Consider the following 21261-nt stretch of genomic DNA (forward strand, 5'->3'; position numbering starts at 1 on the left):
ATATACTAAATAATGAAGTTTACCAACAATATCACACCTCATATATAATAATGAAGTAAAGGGTAAAGAAAGAAAAGTTAAAACACATGAAAGTATACATCAAGGACTTCCCCTGAAGTCCAAAGGTTAAGAGACTACCTTCCAATGCAGGGAACAAGGATTCCATCCCTGGTCAGGGGACTAAGATCCTACCTGAACCAGAATGCAGCCAAAAATAAAATTTTTAAAAAAGTATACAGCATACACCAAGAAAGGAAAGGAAAGATAACTGCTCTCGTTTCTTCCCCTGACTATGAGAACTTCACTTCTCTTTATGAATTTCTTTTTCCACTAGTCATTCTTATTTTTCCTTTACCTTCAACCAATACCTTCATTTCTAAGAGATCTGAGTCTCTGATGAACCTATCTGTTTTATACCAGCAAACCTATTTTTGCTTCATGACCAAGATTAATTACTGGCACCAAAATCCTAAACTTGTTCTTCTCCTTCTCTTGCCTATTCAGTGACACAAGACATGCAAAATGACTAGGTGGCTGTCCCAGCTCCAAATCAGTGGAACCACTGTTCAGTCTTGTTGGAAGAATTCCTTTCCTTGGTTAAAAAAAAAAAAAAAAACACCTCTAAACTAACAAAGCTCAGACTCTCAGAGAATGGCGGTTAAAAAAAAATTGTAAATGGGGTCCATTAGGTATAACATCACTTTGTTCCTAAACCCACTAATGTTGGCTTTGGAAATGTAGTGGTTTTAAAACATATCCACAGATTCCTTGACATTTCTTCCATTTGAAAAAGGAGTCTCCAAGGAGTTCAAATCAGTGCTCATGACACCCTAGAGGAGTAGCCTGGGGTAGGAGGTGAGAGAGAGGTTCAGGAGAGAGGGGACATATTTATACCTATGGCTGATTCATGTTGATCTGTGGCAGAAACAAACATAATATTGTAAAGCAATTATCCTTCGATTAAAAACAAATGAATTAAAATTTTTTTAACTTTTTAGATATAAACAGCCTTAGCAATTAAGTTCTATGAACCAAATGTGCTTTGAAGTTACTACAGTGGAATCATGACTTCCACTGTTAGTTTAGAAAAGGCATTACAGTTCCTACCTGGATTTCTCTCTCTCTTGGGATGCTTGCCCTTGGGATCCAGCTACTATATTGTGAGAAATCAAACAGCACTGTGGAAAGGCCATGAGTAGGTGTTCTGGCCACAGACTCAGCATCAGTCACCAGACATGTAAAGGAGTGGGCCTTTAGATGATTCCAGCTCCCAACTTATTGCTGTCCCAACTGACATCAAATGGAAAATGAAACACAGATAAGCTGTCTTCACTGAGCTCTAAAAAAGTTACAAATCACAAATCTGTAAGCAAAGTAAATTTGAATATGTTTTAAACAATTAAGTTTTAGGGTAGTTATACAGAAATAGGTAACAAGAAAAAAGAGTGCCAAATACTGCACACTAGTTCAAAGCATACACTTCATCCTATAACACAGCACCAAAAAGGGCTGTTTCCCAGAAAGCACCATAACTAGGTCTTCAGTAAGACAAGCATATTTAAGCTTAAAGTAAGTATATTTCAGAAAGGACAAACAAGTATCGCTTCCTCAATGGTGGGGAGGGCCAATGAAATATACTTGCCTCCAAGTGGTTGACTGGTCTTCCTGGAGCATGAGGTCTATCACCACCTCAGGACTGGTATCTGCTGCTAGCAAACTGAACACTCAGCAGTGACTTGGTGATCCTATGCACAGCTCTAACCTTGTCATCACTGCCATTTCATTCATGAGTCCACTGAACAACCACTGAGCCTGGAAAAGGAGGCTAAGTTTCATCCACAAAGTGGTTCATTTCATCCAGGTGATTCTTGACATTTATTCTGCAAAGTCTATCACCATATTCCATACCAAGTCTTCCTTGTCATCAGTTCTCCAATCATGCTCTTTTCATGTCCTTGACCAACTAACTGACCAAATAATTAGCCTTGTACAATGAATTATTACCAAAGACTTATAGTGAGTGTCAGGAGAATTCCCTCAGGTCAAACGTTCAGTCAGAAAGGTCTAACTGTCCCAGAATAAGAGATGGTTTATACCAGATACTAGTGTGAGGCCCAGTTCCTTCAGGATTTGGAACTTTGTTGTTGCTAGGAACAATTTTAAATAGTGTATTTCTTTGCCTTCTTATGACAATTTCTCTCTCTCTCTCTCTTTTTTTTTTTTTCAGCCTCACGGCTTGCAGAATCTTAGTTCCCCACCAGGGATCAAACCTGGGCCTCAGCAGTGAAAGCCCTGAGTCCCAACCACTGGACCTGGTTGAGGCTTACCTGCCCCAAGGCCACAGAAGTAGAGCCCAGAACTAAGGTCACCGCACAAGCTGACCGAGCCCCTTTGTAACTACTGCCAAAAGCTCCTGATAATCACTAACAAGCCTCCTGACTCCCAATTAAGCAAAGATGCCCACTCGAGTAAATACCCTATAGGGCCCCAACCAATCACCTAATAACTCCAACCATCCAGTAGAACTTTTGCCTTGAGACTATAAACATTGGCTGCTAAGTCACTTCAGTTGTGTCTGAGTCTGTGCGTCCCCGTAGACAGCAGCCCACCAGGCTCCCCCATCCCTGGGATTCTCCAGACAAGAATACTGGAGTGGGTTGCTATTTCCTTCTCCAATGCATGAAAGTGAAAAGTGAAAGGGAGGTCGCTCAGTTGTGTCCGACTCTTAGTGACCCCATGGACTGCAGCCTACCAGGCTCCTCCATCCATGGGATTTTCCAGGCAAGAGTACTGGAGTGGGGTGCCATTTCCTTCTCCATAAATATTGGCTATTACCCACAAAAACTGCCAGCTTTCCCTGGTCTGTCAGGAGGTCAGCCCCTCTGCACTCCCAGTGCCTATGTTATCTCTGCTCTTTGTTCTTAACAAACTCACTCTCTTCCTGAAATGCTCTGTGTCTGGAAATTCTTTCCCAACCAGTGCTCAGACTGCCTCAACAGACCACCAGGGAATTCCCTCTTTCTTATTTAATCAGATACGCGGCGCCTCCTGAAGATGGGGCGACCTTCTTTGCCAAACCTTCTACTTCACCTCCTTCCAGGGCAGTTTATAATTCTCTGCCCTTTAAGGTACTTCATGGTAAATATATCGGATCCCCTAGCTGCCAACAAACGTTTGAAAGGGGTAGAGGTGCCATCAAAGGCCCCATTCCCAGCATTAATTCTGTCAGCATTTTTCTTCTACTTGGGCCTGAGGAGACACTGGAGAACAGTGCGAGCCAGGGTGCAGGCCCACATAGAGCTAGTTTCGGACAGCTTCCTCGGCTCACAAAATGGCTCTCTCTCCGGCAGCATTATATGCACGCAACCGTTTTTACGTGTTTCTCTCATACCACAGGGCCACCACTGGGACACCAGCCTCAGCTTCAAGAAGCCCTTGAGATGAACACCATCAGGCCTTGGCCGAACGGGAAGAGGCGGGACATCCGCCCGGTCCTGGCCACTTCCGGAAGTGACGTAGGACTGTCAACATGCAAGATGGCGGCCCATCACCGGCAGAACACGGCAGGGCGGAGGAAAGTGCAGGTAGGAAAGACCAGCTCCTTGACCTTCCGGGCGTGGCTGGCAGCCCCGGCCCCACATCCAGCAAACAGATCCCCGGGCCGCGGTCGCTCAGGGTAGCGGCTTGGGGCAAGCAGGACGGGGCGTGCCTGGCGGCGAGGGGTGGGGCCGCGGCGCTAACCGCTTGAAGAAGGGGCGGGGGGCGGCCGGCTGGACCCGCGGAGGCCCAGTCCCGGGACCCTTGGACGCGCAGTTGGGAGCTCGGGGTTGCAGGTCATCCGCTGTCTCGTAGGCTAGTGCTTTGCGGTGTCGGGCTGGGCTTGTTCCCCGCCCACCTGCCTCCCCCTTCCCTCGTCTCCCAAGTCCTGTGCCCAGCGGCGTCGGGGCGCAGGCCTGCGGACTGTTGCCCGCCCGGCGGACAGCTGAGTGAGTGGGCCCGTGCGGGGGCGTGGCGTGGCTGCTGAGCCCTGCCGGGTTTTTGAGGAGGTTCTGCACTTGGGAACCCCCCGTAGCCTTTTGTGCGTGAGTCTTCTCCCCCGCGAGGTGGAAACGACGTGGGAGTGTGCCGGTGTTCGTGGGAGAATTGTAATTTTCATTGTTTTGGAATTTAATATTTTCACCATTTCTTCATCTTCAGTGTGCATCCTTGAATTTTTCTGTCTCTCTAATGTATAATATTATTCAGAAGTAAAGAGTTACCTAAGCCTCCCGTGTGTGCTTTATGTCTTCATGAATACAGTTTTGTTTTGGGTACGTTTGAGTTATTGCTACCTATTGTTTTCAACGATCTGAGGAGTAAAAGCCTTATTACAGGTGTTTACCTGCAGTTCAGTTCAGCTCAGTCGTGTCCGACTCTTTGCGACCCCATGAACCGCGGCACGCCAGGCCTCCCTGTCCATCCAACTCCCGAGTCTACCCAAACCCGTGTCCATTGAGTCAGTGATGCCTCAACCATCTCATTCTCTGTTGTCCCTGTCTCCTGCCCGCAATCTTTCCCAGCATCAGGGTCTTTTCAAATGAGTCAGCTCTTCGCATCAGGTGGCCAAAGTACTGGAGTTGCAGCTTCAAAATCAGTATTACTAATTACCTGCAGTATGTTGTCTGTAATGGGGATAGTACGGTGCACTTACTCAAACATTTACTGAGCCTTAGTTTGGACCTCAAAATGTGTAAAGAATTGTAGGAAAGAGTGCAGGAATAAGTAGCACCCAAGCTTTCTTTATAAAACGCAGCTGTATATGTAGTGCTACATATAAGTCAGTGAATATTTGGTAATCTGGACAAGGGATTTCTTCATTGAGGTAACCCCAGGAAATGGCTGTTGGCCATAAAATCTTCTGACCAGTTCACTTCTTTCTTTTATTGATCTCATTGATCAGTACGGTGTCCTCAGCTCTGATTAGATATTTGTTGAATTGAGTGACATTAACAAGAATCTAAAATAGCATACCCTGTTAGGTGATTTTTAAGTGCATAGGGCAGGTGGTGAGAATGTATGTTCCTGACTAAAACTTAATTGTAACAATTGTTTTCTAGTGTTTAGAAAACTCTCCTTACTGCCCTAAGGTAGGGCAGTGCTACCCTACATTCCTTAGGGTATTAAGGAGAGTTAATCAGGTGTCTTAGTTTCTTGGATTTAGACTTAAAAGGCAATATAAAAGTACAGGATGAGGGAATATAAGTCAGCTGCAGCATGTGTGGAAAAACTGAGTGTTTTAATAAGCTGAATATGAGCCATTGTATGCACAATGAGGGAGAATGATATATTCACTCTTCACCAATCAGAGTGCAAAACTGGAACTTGGGAATCAGTACTTGGCACTTTGTTCTTAATAGGTACAGCAGTCAGATTGGTGAAGTGACTTGAAACTGATTCCTAGGAAGAGCATTCACAAGAACTTTCTACTATCAGTTGGCTGCAGAGAAAATTCAGTGAGTCTTGTTTAAGTCTTTCAGAATTTGCCCCTAAGGTATAGAACCAATATGAGAAGGCTCAGAGGATTTTTATATCAATACAAGGATGAACTTTCATTCATGAAAGTGTTTTTTAAACTAGAGCATGTTCATTGCACAACAAAACAAAAACCACAAACAGTACAAAAGTATAAATGATTATTGTGCTCCACTCTTCACAGAAAACTGTTTTGGAGAGTGTGAGATATAATCCCGACCCAGGGTTTTTCACTGAGTGCTATTGACCTCCTGGGCCAGATAATTCTTGATTGTGGGAGGGCTGTTGTTTTGCATCATCCTGCCTTCCCACTAGACGCTGGCACCTTCCCAGTTGTGACAACCAAAACTGACTCTAGACATTTTCAAATGTCCTTCGGAGGATAGAGTTGTTGTTGGTTGAAAATTAATGTTCCATGCTTCTTCATGTATGTGTACTCAACTTAGGTGATTTCTTTTTCACTCTAAAATGGAGTCATGGTATTCACTGGTTTGTCTTTTGCTGTTTGTTTGAAATTTTAAATATGCATTCCCTTTGATCCAGCAGTTCCTTGTCTGAAAAATTGTTTTATCAAAGTACATATGCATCTATCTTTTGTCATGTGAGGATGTTTATTATAGGAATGCTGTCACTGTGAAAAACAAAAATCAAAATGTCTATAAGTAGTCAGTTGGCATTTAAGTTAGGTACTTTCATATAGTAGATTACTTTGCAATTAAAAAGATAAGCTAGATTTATATTAAAGAAAAGATGTCCAGAGGTCAGAATAGGAAATCAACATAGCATGGTCCCATTTCCACACAGGAAATAATGCATTTTCAAAGTCTGCAAGGATATTAACAGTGATTATCTCTGAGGTATTAGATTATGTGATTATTGGTAAGGCAGGAAACAAGATACCTTTTACCTTAAAATATGTGAACCTTTTTATTTTTTTAGCATTTTTATGATATTCTTTGGTCTTACAAATTTTAAAAAATCTTTCCATTTTGGAAAAAATATATATGGCTACAGAAATATTTTTTGCCTCTTGGCTCTCTTTCTTGTACCAAGAGGCAGTAGCCCCAAGCTCCATTATCAAATAGTAGGCCAGAAAGAACCATTGAGACTTATAATATTGATAAATAACCAATGGAGAAGGGTCCAAACATACTGTTTATTAATTATAGACATAATGAAGAATGAGCACAAGTCCTACTATCTTCAACTTGAGGAAGCTGGACGTGAGTATGAGGAGAAGGGGTGGATTTGTGATTATCTGAAACATGAGCAGACAAATGTGTGAATTTAGATATATGATGGAGCTTCCAGTAATCAATGTCAAAGCAAATCTTTTCAGTCCCTGGCGTTCCCTTTAATGTTATGATTTTCCAGCAGCGTGGGTCTGTGATTGGTTCTCTCTTCCATCTTCCCTTGTGGCTCTTTCCTTATTTGCTTCAGAACTCTTGCCATGAGGTTCAACAAAAGTCACCAGTGTTCCTGGTAGAGGAGCAGTAACCATGCCCTAGTACTCATTGTTGGTTCAAGAATATAAATACTTGGTCTTTCATAGCCAGAGGATTTTTTTTTTTTTTTTTTTTGGTTGGAAATGAGCCCCAATCCAACATAACCAGGTTCACATAATAAACTTATGTGTTGACTTATGTAAATGGTAACTCAAGAGGTGGTGCTAGTTTCATGGAAATCTTGAACCAGTAGGCTTTCTGTGACTCTACCCTGAGAAGTGATGTAAAATCAGCTTTAACCTTAGGCTGCCTACAAATTGGGGTTTCCCAGGTGGCTGAGTGGTAGAGAATCCACATGCCAATGCAGAAGACATGGGTTCGATCCCTGGGTTGGAAAGATTCCCTGGAGGAGGAAATGGCAACCTACTCCTGTATTCTTGCCTGGAAAATCCCATGGACAGAGGAGCCTGGTGACCTCCATGGAGTCCCAAAGAGTCGGCACAACTGAGCACTCAGACACACCTACTCATTGTCCTTACTGTTTCCAAACTCCTAGATCTAGGCCTTCCCTTTTGGTGGCATGGCGGCCTCTCCTGTCCTGGACTTCATGTCCTTTCACCATCCTATCCGTGGAACAGAAAGTCTCTTAAATACTCCCTGCACAGTTTCTCCTAAGATATGCTTGCCTTGAGAAAAACATTGAAAAGAAGCGGGGGATAGAGAGGCAACCAACAAATGTCTTTTCTACCAATACTAACCCCTTTCCCTGTCAAATATTTAGTTATGCTAGACCTAGTAAGAGCGCAGCTTTATCTTTACACCTGATTCTGAGCCCCAGTTCTGGGTTGTTGAATTTTCGAGACTTTCTTAAGGTTGTAGAATGATGGCAAATCCTAGTTTCTTAAGGAAAGACCCTTATAAGCTAGCCACATGTCCAAGGTGAGTTACTTTTTATATAGGATAGGTAATAAAAATTTCAGTGCCAGTATGACATCCAGTAAAACAGGGGTCAGTAAACTTTTTCGGTAAAAAGGTAGATATTAATATTTTAGGCTTTGTAGGCCTAAAATATGCAGGTGTCATAACCACTCAACTCTGCCATTATAACATGAAAATAGCAATAGAACACTACCCAAAGGAGTAGGTATGGCTATGTTCCAAGAAAACTTTGTTTACAAAACAGGCTTTGACCTGGATTTGGCCCTTAGGTGGTTTTTTGCTAACCTCTGTAGGAGCTTTTTACTAACTCATGACTAGAAGTTAGGCTAGAAAGTGTCCTATTTTTATTTGCAAGACTGATTTTTAGAATACTTTTAAAAATCAACGCTCTTGAAACATAGATGGAAGCAGAAAGTCATGGTCCACAAGATTGAACAGGAAAACCGCATGTAAGAATTATTTGTATTTGGCCGATTTTTTGGCCAGATTTAGCTGGAGAGCTGGAAGTAGCCTTAAGTAAAAGAGCTGTGTGGTTCCATTTATAAGGTGTAGAACAGGCAAAACTAATCTCTGGTGAAAAAAGTCAGTTCTAGATTGCCTGGGAGTTGGGTGTCGGGGTTGAGAAGAGGATGAGGGAACTTTCTAGGGTGGTGATGTATATATCTTGGTAGGGTTTTGTACTACACAGGTGTATTAATTTGTCAGAAGTATTTTTGTATATTTAAGGATTGTACGTTTCACTGCATGTAACTTTTACCTTCAAAAAAGGAGCCATAAATGAATAATGAACTCTGGTCGATGATATACATGCTGAAGTATTTAGGAAGAATTGTTACTGATGATGTGCAACTTAATGTGAAAGCTATCGAAAAATACGTGTCAAATGGATGGCTGGGTACAAGATAAAACAAATATAGAATATGTTAATTGTAAAATATGTTCATGTTGGTATATCGATGTTTGCTATGTAATTCCTTCAACTTTTATATGTGCTCTAAATTTTTCATAATATTATGTTGAGGGGAAAATAATCTTTGAATGTCAAAAATGGTTAGATAGGGAAAAGCAGCAGAGGAGGGTATGTGGAATTTTGTTTGTGGTGGTCAGAGAAGGTCTTACTGAGAAGCTAACTTTTGTGTAAGTATCTGAAGGAAATGAGATTTGCCACCTGGGAGAAGAGCATTCCAGTGAGAATATCAAATGCATAGGTCCTAAGGTAGGAAAGTAGCTGGCCTGTTTGCAGAATAATGAAGTTGCCATTGTGACTGCCAGTGGAGTGAAAGAGGAGAAGAGGAGCTAGAGCTGAAATCAGAGAGGTAACTGCTGACTTACTATTAGGTGAGACAGGAAACATTGGTGGATTTACTAACTAACTAACTTAGGTGAGGTAGGAAGCATTTGGTGGATTTATAGCAGAAGAAGTGTGTTTTCTTAGGATCATCTGACTGCCAGTGAACAAGGGCAGAGCACAGAAATCAGTAACTATTTAAGCTATCCAGGTGCTATGTGATGGTGGCTCCACCCAAGATGATGATAAGTGGTTGAATTCTGGATGACAAGACTTGCTGGCAGGATGTGAGATGAGAGAAGTTTAAGGCTGGCACTAAAGTTTTGTGCCTAAGCAGCTGGGAGAACGGAGTTGCTGTAACTTCATCAGTGAGGAAGACACAGGAAAAGCTTCTTTGGAGAGGACTGTGAGGAGCTCAATTGGAAACATGCAGTGATTAAAGGTGTCTGTTAGACATGCAAGTAGAAATGAGTTAATGACACCTCGGGAAAGCCTGGGGAATAGCCCAGAGTGTCCTCTTTGCAAGCCTGCAATGCTTTTAGGTCTGCTTTCTTTTCTTAAAAATACTGTGATTTAGTACTCATTCTGTAATATGTCCACATTTATTTTTATACAAAAAATTGTTTAGTTACTATAATAACAGAATCCCCCTCCCCCCAAAATGCCCATGCTCTAATCCCTGGAATTTGGGAATATGTTATGGTTACATGATAAAAAGGATTTTGCAAATGTAATTAAGGTTACAGACCTTAAAATAGGAGGATTATCCTGGATTATCCCAGTGGGCCCAATCTAATCATGTGAACCCTTAAAAAGCAGAGAACTTGCTTTGCTGGAGGCAGAAATCAGAGAGAGATGAGGTGTGAGAGGGCCCTTCTGTTGCAGGAGAGGGCACATAAAAAGCATGAGAAGGGTTACAGGCAGTCTCCAGGAGCAAGCGTGGATCGCTGGCTAAAAGCCAGCAAGGAAACAGGGCCCTCCAGCCTACATCTCCAGGGAGCTGAATTCAGCCACTGAATGAGCTTGGAAGCAGGCTTTCCTAGTGTAACCTACCTGGAGGTTGCTGCTGTGGGAATACCCTGTTGTTTTTCTCCCTGGCTGAGTCTCTTTAATTCTCTCTTCCAAATACATACTTCCTGCTGAAGGGCTGGCCTCTCATCCCTTACGGAGTTCTTTTTTTTTTTTTTTTTTCCCTTACGGAGTTCTTATATCTCATTCCTTTTTTTTTTTTTTTTTTTTTTAAGTCAGTCAAGTCAGATATGAGTGCTCCTCTTCTCTGCCTTTGCCTGTACTCTTGACTTCGCCTAAATGAAGTTTTTCTGGGACTTCACTCACTCATTTATTGCTTCTGTCTCCAGAATTTTCCACTTTTCTTTTTCTTTTACATCCATCTCTTCTGCCTGCAAAGCTTGCCTATATCTTGAGAAGAAAAAGCCTCACTTAACTTGCTGGAGCATTCTTTCTCTCACTAGAATGTTCTTTCCCCACTAGAATGAAAGCTTCAGGAGGGCTTCTGTGCTCAGTGCTATATCCTCAGCTACTCTATCCTAACTACTCTATCCTTTAGAATAGAGCCTGGCAGCTGATGGAGGCTTAAATCAGTATTTGTTGGAAGACTTGAATCCTGTTTTTCTTCTGTCTACAGCCAATGTTTTTTTGTCTTTAACAACAAGTTTTACATATCATTGTTTGTAATTCTTTCTTTAATGACTGCATGGAATGGATGGACTGTAATTGATCTAGTCATTTTCTTATTGAAAATACTGTTCCTATTTTGTCTATCATACTAAAATTTACTAAAAAAAATTAATAGCAAAGTTATAAAATAGTAAAGGAAATCTTACAAAAGTAAATAAAAAGATAAAATAGGATGCATAAAAGATGGTCAGTTTCAAAGTTCAAACATCTGACTGATGAAGTTTAAGAAGGAGCAAAGAAAACAGAGATAGTTACTGATAAATTTATATAAGAAGATTTCCTAGAGCTGAAAGTGTCTAAATTGAAAGGATTTTCCAAGTGCATAGCAAAATTAATGATAAAAGGACCACAGATGATCATGATTTAAAAAAAAAAAAAAAAGAAAGAAAACAACACACACCAAAATAATACCCCACCAAGTAAAAAGAGAAGATCCTAAAATCTTGGAGTGTTGAGGTTGTGGTGCCGGAGAGAATGAAAATGAGGTCACCTTAAAGTTAAATCAAACAGTGGCATTGAACTCTGGCAGCACTGGATGCTAGAGGAGGTTAGAGTAGCTTCAACTTCTCTTCAGCTTCAGCAGCTGACTTCTTCCTACATGGATTTCTTTCTCTGCCACAGCAAGTGTAAAAGTGAGGACCTCTTCAGGCATTCAACAGCTAAGTCGCCTCCCATGTACCTTTTTCTGTGTTATTTTCTTAGGGTCCTGGGGATGTACTTTGGGAAAGTGAACAAGGAAAGGAGACACTGGAATGCAGGAACCAGTGGCTCTAACTCAGAAGAGCAGTGAAGGGAGGCACTGGAGGTGACAGCTGTATCCGCAGCCGGAGAGGGCAGCCAGGCCAGACTGAAGCGAGGAGGTGGGGCGGGGGTGCAGACGCCTCCTGGGAAAGAGGGTGGCCAAGCTGGGTTCTTGCCGGGCTGTCATATGGTGCAGCAGTTAAAGAAAATTGAAGTTAAAGTAGTGGGAACCGTTGAAGGAAAGGAGGAACTCAGGAAAAACGAAAAAGTCTCTGAGGAGGGAAATGTATTTATAATATAGTACTTGACTAGTCAATAGACAGCAGTTACATACAGTCCAACAGTGTCACACTGATTATTTATTCAACTCAAAATAGTGGTAGATCTATCTATATTGCAAGAGTAGAAAGAAGAGAAGTATTGGGGGAAGTTCCAGAGCTACATCCTAATCTACCATAGCTTGAGTAAATAGGCAGTGTCTAAAATGGATGTCAGAAAGTTGTAGGATAAGCAGTATGGCAGTAGCTATCTAACAGAAACAACCAAGAGTTGAAATTAATTACCTCTGAGTATTAAGACTGGGTGTGGGGAGTCTTACCCAAACAACAGGGAGACAGTTTTTCATTATTGCCTTTCAGTACTATTTGATTTTCTGAATACAGGCAAGAATTAGTTGGATAAGAACTGTTATAAATTCAAAAAACTAAGTAATATATACCTGTTATAAAACATACTGAATTAAAAAGGCATGAGTGAATGACAGTCACAGTAGTTCCATCGCTCAGAAGTAACTACTGGTAGTTTTATATATGTATAGCCTTCTAAACTTGTGTGTTTATTTATAAACATATATTGAATATTCTGCAACAGTTTTATAGTAGTGATTATTGTACATTAACGTGTTGGGCCATGCCTGTGTCACTTAAATATATCATGGTTTTCTTCGTGTGTCAGTCAGTCTAGAGTTGCACCACTGTTTTTAATGATTAAAGAGTGCTCACTTTTGTAGATGTGTGTGCCAGAATTTATCCAACGAGGATACTTCTAGTTCTTCACAGTTTTTAATCACACATCTCTAATAGACGCCCTTAAAGAGGTTGGCCCAGACCTGTTTTGCTAAGAGTTCCTTTCCATCGGGGATGAGGACCTAACACATGGTGTTATTCTCTCACTCTTTCCCACTGGGCCAATCAGATCGTCTCCCAGAAATCTGAAAATAAAAATTCAACATGCTCTTCCATCTGCATTAAAGGAAGTGTACTGAGAAACAGAGGTGAGGGGCCTTGAAGCCCCAGAGAGAGACACATCAGGAGAGACTGACACTCACATTGAAGCCAGCTTGCTTCCTGATGGTTTTTCAGTATCTAATTCATGCAGCAAACGTTTGTGAAATGCCTTTTATATACCAAATACTATAGTAAGGATACAGTGATGGGAAAACAAGGTAGACAAGTTCCTTGCCCTCTTGTAGCTTTTTTCCTAATGGAGAAGATATGGCAAAAAATACAAATATGCAGCGTGGTAAGAACTGCAGAAGTAAGTAGAGGAAGTGATAAGGGAAGGAAATCGAGGAAAGCCTTTCAGAGATTACTTTTCTGGGAGGGCTTCCCTGGTGACTCAGTGATAAAAGAATCCATCTGCAATGCAGGAGAACCGGGTTCAGTCCCTGGATTGGGAAAAGCCCCCAATGGCAGTCCACTCCAGTATTCTTGCCTGGGAAATCCCATGGACAGAGGAGCCTGGAAGGCTGTAGTCCATGGAGTTGCATAGAGTTGGATATGACTCAGCGACTAAACAACAGCAGCTTTTCTGCTAAGACCTGGTGAGTGAAGGGTAAGCCAGACAGGGTAAAAGCTAGGAGAATAGTGTTGTTTTGGAGATTGGAGACAGGAGAGATCTTGGCACATGGAAAAGTAAATTTGAAGGCCCTAGGGTGAGAAAGAGCTTGATGTGTTTGAGGAACAGGAAGGAATTTGGTGTGACTGTTGTGCAAGAGCATAGGGGGACTTAGTTTGAGGTGAATGTGAAGATGCAGGGTAGAACCAAAGCATGTGGGGAATTTGGACTTGACTTTAAATGCAGTGAAAAGCTTCAGTAGAGAAGTGCCATGATTTTATTTTTAAAATGTCTCTTATGAGTCATGACTGTATTTCCTGCCCTTGGGCTCTGTTAGATATCCTTGTTAAATTCATCTTGAATTCTCCTTTTTAAATAAAACAACTTAAGCTGGTTTGAGTAGATTTTAGTTACAGTTACTTGCACCCAAAAGACTGGGTTAAGACATCTTCATCGTCTTTGCGTATGCCGTCCTGACCTATTTCACAGCTTTCATTATTTTTGTTTGTTGGCTATTTTCTTGGCTTTTTAAAAAATTTCCTCTTCATGACCTTACTTACTCTTTCTCATGGAGAGTTTGACTTTTTCTTACTGTTATCGAGGGAATCTTTGTATGTTGTCAAGAGTAAACTTTTGTCTTTTGTATTCATTTTTTCCCATTAGATGTTTGCCTTGTAACTTTGCTCCTGTTAATTTTTGACACTCAGAACTTCGTTTTGTTTTAAAAACAGCTTTAGTAAGATAAAATTCACATAAATTTACCTTCTAAAGTATACAGCTCACGGATTCTTAATATATTCACAAAGTAAATCGATCACTTAATTTCAGAACACCTTCATCCCGACAAAGAAATCCTATACCCAATAGTAGTCATTCCCCATTCTTCTCTTGTCCAAGCCCCTGGAAACCATTAATCTACTTCTGTCTCTGTGGATTTATGGAACCTGTTCTGGACATTTCATGTAAATAATTTTATAACCTTTGTGGCCTTAGCATAATGTTTTAAGATTTATCTGTGTCCTAGCATATTTCAGTACTTCACTCCTTTTTTATGGTTAAGTAATATTGCATTGTGTGGACATACCACATTCTGCTTATCCTTTGTCAGTTGATGAGCATTTGAGTTATTTCCATTTGTTGGCTATTGAGTTTAATGCTGCTGTGAACATTTGTATGTACAGAAAGTTTTGGCTTATAGTTTGGTTTGGATCAGTGTTCCTCTTTTCTTTTGCAAAGAGTGCCATCTTTCTAAAGTATTTTCATGATTAAATTATTAAATTTCAATCTTTACTCCTTAGGAAAATTCATTTTGGTTTAAGATTTAGAAAAAGAATATTTTTCCCAATAGATGTTCCTAGATAATTTATTAAATAATTTATCCTGCCCTCATTGATTCAAAATCTGTTTATATCAAAATTTAAAATGTATATTGGGAAAATATGCTTCTGAATTTTGTTTTATTCCATTGATCCTTTAATATTGTATTGTGGTCTTCCTTTGTAATTCTGATAGTTTTGCAATACCTTTTAAGATCTTTAAAGAGTATATTTTCATTTTAAAAAGTGACAGGGTTAGCCCCTCAAGACATTGTGCTTTTTTTAATATTTTTGTCAACTTCTAGGAAAAAAATCCAGTGAACTCTGACCACAATCAGGTTAAAGTCACAAGGTTAGGAAAAAATTGTTTCTTTTGAATCTCCCGGTGCTACAGTACGGCATGTCTCCTTTATTCAGGTGTTTCTTTTATGTACCTTCTCCTGTGGACTGGGCCTCCCTGGGGGCTCAGGCAGTAAAGAATCCGCCTGCAGTGAGGAGACCTGGGTTCGATGCCTGGGTTGGGAAGATCCCCTGGAGGAGGGCATGGCAGCCCACTCCAGTATTCTGGCCTGGAGAATCCCATGGGCAGAGGAGTCTGGCGGGCTACAGTCCACGGGGTCGCAAAGAGTCAGACAGAACTAAGCACAGCACAGCATGTATCTTCTTTTCAAAATGAATTTCTAGATATTTATTTTTGTTGCTGTTGTAAATGAAGTTCCCTGCCCCCATTATAGCCTTACTGGTCATTTCATTGAAATCCAAAAGCTTTGCTTCGGCTGTCACCCAGTTTGTTGAGTTTTTCTTAATTGTAGTGGCTTTTGGTTGGTTCTCTTGGGTTTTCCCGTGGAGCAGACAGAGTGTTATTGTTACCAACAACAATAAAGTAGGGGAAAGTGGTCTGAAGGAAGAAGTTTAGTGTGTTAATGGAGAGCAAAGCCTTATTTTGTTTGGCAGATCGGAGAAGGCCTTTTTGAGGAAGCATCATTTCAACAGAAATTTAAAGACTGCAGTGGTAGTCAGCCAGACAGTGGGAGGAAGAGCTAGACAGAGGGGATCAGCACGTGTGCCGGTCTGGAGGAACATGTGCGTGGGGAGTGGGAGCGGTGAGCAAGGCCGAGGGCTGAGAAGCGCTTGAAGAGTTCAGACCCAATCCTGAGTCTAGTGGAGTGAGCACCCAGAGAGCTTTCTGAGCGGAAAAATATTTACGTTTTTTTTAAAAGACATTTCTGTTTACATGTTTTAAAGGTTCAACCAGTTACCATACGTAAAACAGACAGCCAGTGGGAATTTGCTGCATGACCCAGGGAACTCTAACTGGGGCTCTGTAACAACCGAGAGGGGTGGGGTGGGGAGGTTCTTGGGGGGCGGGGGTTTAGGTATGCCTGTGGCTGATTCATGTTGATGTTTGGCAGAAACCAACACCATACTGTAAAGCAATTGTCCTTCAATTAAATTAATTATATATAAAACAGATTCATCCAGCTGCTTTGTGGAAAATGGATTAAAGACAAACAAGGGAGAAAAGGAGTCAAGTTAGGAGGCATTTGCAGTGTTTAGCCTCAGACTTGCTTATCTTGGTCTAAGCCAATGTCACTCTTCTCTGCTCAACCCTTCCGTCTCTATGTTGTTGTTCAGTTGCCAAGTCGTGTCCAACTCTTTGAGACCCCATGGGCTGTAACCCTCTATGCTCCTCTCTCCATGGGATTTCCCAAGTAAGAATTCTGGAGTGGGTTGCCATATCCTTTTCCAGGGGATCTTCCTGACCCAGGGATTGAACTCACATCTCCAGCATTGCAGGAGGATTCTTTACCCCTGAGCGTCTGGGGGAGGCCTCAGTCTCTATAGAGCAAAGTAAAAATTTTATCAAATTGGGAAATAAGTTTTATATTTGAAATTTGAATTTCAGATTGGCCACTAGAAGGCTAGATTTTATTATCACATGTTTTATAACTTCATAAACAGCCAATCTTGATGTATTTGTCAGGTTTCCTATGTTATTCGAGATGAAGTGGAGAAGTACAACCGAAATGGGGTCAATGCCCTGCAGCTGGACCCAGCACTTAACAGACTTTTCACGGCCGGTCGAGACTCCATCATAAGAATATGGAGTGTCAATCAGCACAAGGTAAGCCAGGGATTGAGTTTATATTTTAAATCTATACTCAGTGAATTTTGGTCTGTCTAATATGGTTCCTTTCACAGTTTCAGATTTAATCTCTTTGAGCACTCAGTTATTTGGTACACTCTATAAATAAAGACATTGCAACCAGAATTCAGTAAGCCTCTGAGAAAAACACCCCAGGGGAGTTTTAGAAGTGTTTTAGCTAAGGCATGGACTCCATAAACTGGGTTTGTGATAACAGCTCTTTGCTGCAAAGGAGCTTAGAGATTTTTCTGGTAGGGGAATTCTTTTCAACAATTTATTTTTCTGTTTTAAATATGTTCCCAAAAAGCTTTCTTGGCATCCTTTTTTGGTGCTACTAAAAAAAGATTGAATATGCTCTCACATTTATAATTAACCTTGAACAAACATTTGTTTTCTTCATTTAAAAGTGATTAGGGTGGGGATTTCCCTGGCCATCCAATGGTTAAGACGCCACACTCCCAATGTGTGTGTGAGGGGGATTCAATCCCCAGTTGGGGGACTTAAGATCTTTCATGCTGACAGTACAGCCGAAAAAAAAAAAAAGTGGTTACTGTACCCACAAGACCCATAGGGTCTTATTATATAGTATAAAGTTGATGTAAAAATATGAAAACAGGAAATAGAACTTAATGATATGTAACGATAAGTCCCCAGTCAGATGGAAAGGAGCTCTTTTTGTATTTTGTGTGAATGCCTGTATTATGAATAACATTGAAAGGAAGATTCCAGGAAGAAGGAACTCCTAGCTTTGTACCAGAGCAGTTTCCCAGATTATTTCTCACAATAATCCTTCAAGGCAGATGTTATGATCCACTTTCCCCTTATGATGGGAAAACGGGCTAAGAGAAACAATGGTTGAATACCTAGTTCATGACAGAGAGTTAGAGCCCAATCTAACCTTGAAACCCTGAGGTTAGACTTTGTCATTTTATTTTATTCTTTTTATTTTTATTTTTTTTTACTTTGTCATTTTAAAAGGCTGTGTCTTTTAGCAAGCTCTACAAGTCTGATGTTCCATCTGAAAAAGAACCACTACTTTGCACAGTTTGGATAGTTTCTTTAAATGGACTTTGGCCCAGTGAGTTTTGAATTCTTTGCCCAGTGTAAACAGTGGGGGTCCCATATTAAAAACATAGAAAGTAAGAAAATTGTGGCTCTGAAATGCTTTTCAGAACCTATTTTTGAATTGGAATGTCACCTTCCTAGAGATTTACAGCATTTCAAACAAATTAAGGAAAACACAGTAACTAACCAGGAAGAGTTAGAAAGCTGCCTATTCAGCCCTCAGACATTTCTTTCTGGTTCTCATTTCATGACAAGATTGAATAGCATCAGTTCTCAAATAGACTTGTAGAGAGCTATTGTCTTTGCCCATGAAGCATCTTGAACTTTCCTGTCTTAGAATGCAGGCTGTAACTAAACAATCTTCTTTAAAAGGCCTCTCCTGGTAATTGAGCCCAGGGAGAGCATGAGAAAAATCTTGAGTTACTGAGTTGAAATGGTGATCCTTGAGCCATTGGCTTCCATTTCCTCTTGGAAAGACTGTAGCACTGTGAGGAAATGTTCAGTTCACAGGTAAAAGCAACAGTAGGAAGCTAAGGGCAGAAGTGGGCATCTTCGTCTGCCGTCCGGCTAGGCGTCTCACCACTCTCAGCAGCTTCCTTTCTGGCCCCGCCGTCTGCTTTAAACCTTCACCACTGCTGAGTCAGATCCCCCAGATCTGTTCATATCTCCTTTCTAGTGAACCCCTCCCTTCCTGTTGCACTCGGGTCACATACAGGGCCTAGCCCAGGTCTTGTTGCCTTCACTAACTTCAGGGCTTTGTCCTGGAAACCTAGGCTTTTGTCAGTAATAAAACTGTTCTGAAAGAAAACTTCTGTTTACATCTGCCCTATGGAAGCATCAATCATTTGGTGAAATTCTACTCAATTCAGTTGTAAATTTGAAGACTTTAAAGAAGTGTGTCACATTAATTGAAGAATCTAAACATGATCATATTTTTGTGATATATCTGTGACATATTTTATCCTCTAATATATTAAAGACATTTTTATGATTTATCTTGTAATTTCAGCAAGATCCATATATAGCATCTATGGAACACCATACAGATTGGGTGAATGACATTGTACTCTGTTGTAATGGGAAAACATGTAAGTATTTATTTGGATTGTTGAGCTTCTGGAAGATTTTAATTCAATTTGATTTCTTTTTCTTTTTTTTCATTTTTTATGTAAGCCTTTTTCTTGAAGTATAACATACATACAGAAAAGTACACATATCCTGAGAGTATAGCTCAATAAAATTTTACAAGGTGAACACCCATATCAAGAGAAAGATTACCCAAATCCCTCTTATGCCACCCTTTCAGTCACTGTCCCTTGTCCTGAGATCACTGTGCTCATGTCTTCTAAGCACTGTTGATTAGTTTGCCTGCGTTGTCACTGTATATAGATAGAATTGTGTGATATGTATTTTTCTTTTAACCTGATGAGTATCTTTTTGTTCTCTTTATGGTAAGATCCATTTCTTGATTTTGCAGCCTGTGTTAGAGAAATTTTTTGTAGTCAGATTAGTTGCACCTTCAGCTGGAACATTGAAGAGTTTGTCTTGCTTATTTAAAAAAATATCTGAGACAAAATACAAAAAGTTCTAGAAAGAACTTTTAGATACATATGTGTATGTGTGGATATGTAAATGTTAAAATATTTGAATTAACATTAGGAATATTATAAATATTCAACATACATATTCAAATATTTATGTATGAACATTTTGTATGTATGTTTTGTATATATGAAAGTTTGAGACAGTGTTAATTTTTTTAAGTTAATTTGTTAAAATGGTGTTAAGACACACTACTAAGGGGTTTGTTCATTCTCTGCCTCTTCTAGTGATATCTGCTTCTTCTGACACAACAGTAAAAGTATGGAATGCACATAAGGGGTTTTGCATGTCCACATTAAGGACGCATAAGGTAAGACAGCTAACGCAGTTTTCCCTGTCTCTAGTGCAATACTAGGATCTCAGTACTCTGTGTGGCTCATTTGCTGATTGGTCTACAGAGTAGATCATAATAGATATGTTTTGTTACAGGATTATGTAAAGGCCTTAGCCTATGCCAAGGATAAGGAGCTCGTAGCATCAGCTGGGTTGGACCGACAAATATTCCTTTGGGATGTGAATACTCTAACAGCACTGACTGCCTCAAATAACACCGTCACAAGTAAGGTGTTTGAAAAAATTTCTTTGAAAGTGATCCAAGTTGACATAAATAAAGAATGGTTTATAGAACAAATTTGATAAGTTTGCATCAAGACATTGGTTCTGCCTATAGCATTCTAGTCCTCAAGAGTGTTTAGAAGCTAGTTCCTCACCGTGGTCTAAAAATGGTAACTTCTCCAGGTGTAACCTGGCCATTTTTGTACATAGCATGTTAGCTCCCTAGCTAACATATAAGCTTTCAGAGCACAAAAGTATCTGTCTTATTACTTTGTGTTAATATATCTTACAGCTTTACCTGGCCCCGGGCCACACTCTAGGCAGATATTACTGATGAAAGTAGTGATTACCTGGCCAAAAGTAGGCAACTCTTGACTTTTAGAAGTGTTGTGCTTAGTCGCTTAGTTGTGTCCGACTCCTCTCTGCGACCCTTTGGAGTCCGTCAGGCTCCTCTGTCCATTAGCTTTTCCAGGCAAGAATACTAGAGTGGGTTGCCATTTTCCTACCCCAGGAAAAGTGTTACTGGATACTAGCAGCCTTCACGTTGATAAGCACATGGGAAAATACCCAAAGGAAAGAAAGAAGACTTTTAGTGCCAATACGGTAGGACCCTTTCAGAGCAGCCTTAAGAATCCAGCCAATTCCAGAAGAGTGCAGGAAGGCTGATCCTAGCTTCTAGAGACGATTCAGAAACCTTCACAGCGAGTTAATAGCATGGATGCCTTATCAACTAAGATCTCAGTTACCCAGTCAGACCCAGACAGGTTAGACTTGAAGTTCAGCCTGGTGTCAGTAGGGACTCTTAGGAGCATATTTTTAGCTAAGCCTGACTTAGAAGATCTGTGTTCAAGATGTGGGCCTGAACTATCTGGATCCCTGCATGACAGATCCAATTTGTCGTGACCGTGTAATACTCATGTTGACATAGCTAACAATTCTAATGTAATCTAGTATGTGTCAAGAAGAGCAGGTTGGGAGACTGGTGTTTATAATTTCTTAAATATTATTTTGCCCTTTTTTCTCAGGAAATATGTGAAGGTTTAAACACTATTCTTCGCTTGTTCTCTGTGATTAATGTATGCAGTCTCAGGGATTCAGCAGCTGGTCCCTACTGGGGCT

At 40.7% G+C, this 21261-nt stretch overlaps 1 protein-coding gene across 2 annotated transcripts in view; it reads left to right on the forward strand.

The window, feature by feature from the left end:
- Window positions 1-3517: 3517 nt before the first annotated feature.
- Window positions 3518-21261, forward strand: part of WDR48 (WD repeat domain 48) — a 45548-nt gene continuing 27804 nt past the window's right edge. For both annotated transcript variants that reach the window (XM_065933033.1, XM_065933035.1), the window contains exons 1-5: window positions 3518-3584; window positions 16759-16899; window positions 18995-19073; window positions 19815-19897; window positions 20017-20146. In XM_065933033.1, the coding sequence (XP_065789105.1) occupies window positions 3537-3584; window positions 16759-16899; window positions 18995-19073; window positions 19815-19897; window positions 20017-20146 (481 nt within the window). In that variant the 5' untranslated portion in view covers window positions 3518-3536. The remainder of the gene's footprint in view (window positions 3585-16758; window positions 16900-18994; window positions 19074-19814; window positions 19898-20016; window positions 20147-21261) is intronic.

This window comes from Muntiacus reevesi, chromosome 4, assembly GCF_963930625.1.
Source record: "Muntiacus reevesi chromosome 4, mMunRee1.1, whole genome shotgun sequence".
Lineage (NCBI taxonomy): Eukaryota > Metazoa > Chordata > Mammalia > Artiodactyla > Cervidae > Muntiacus > Muntiacus reevesi.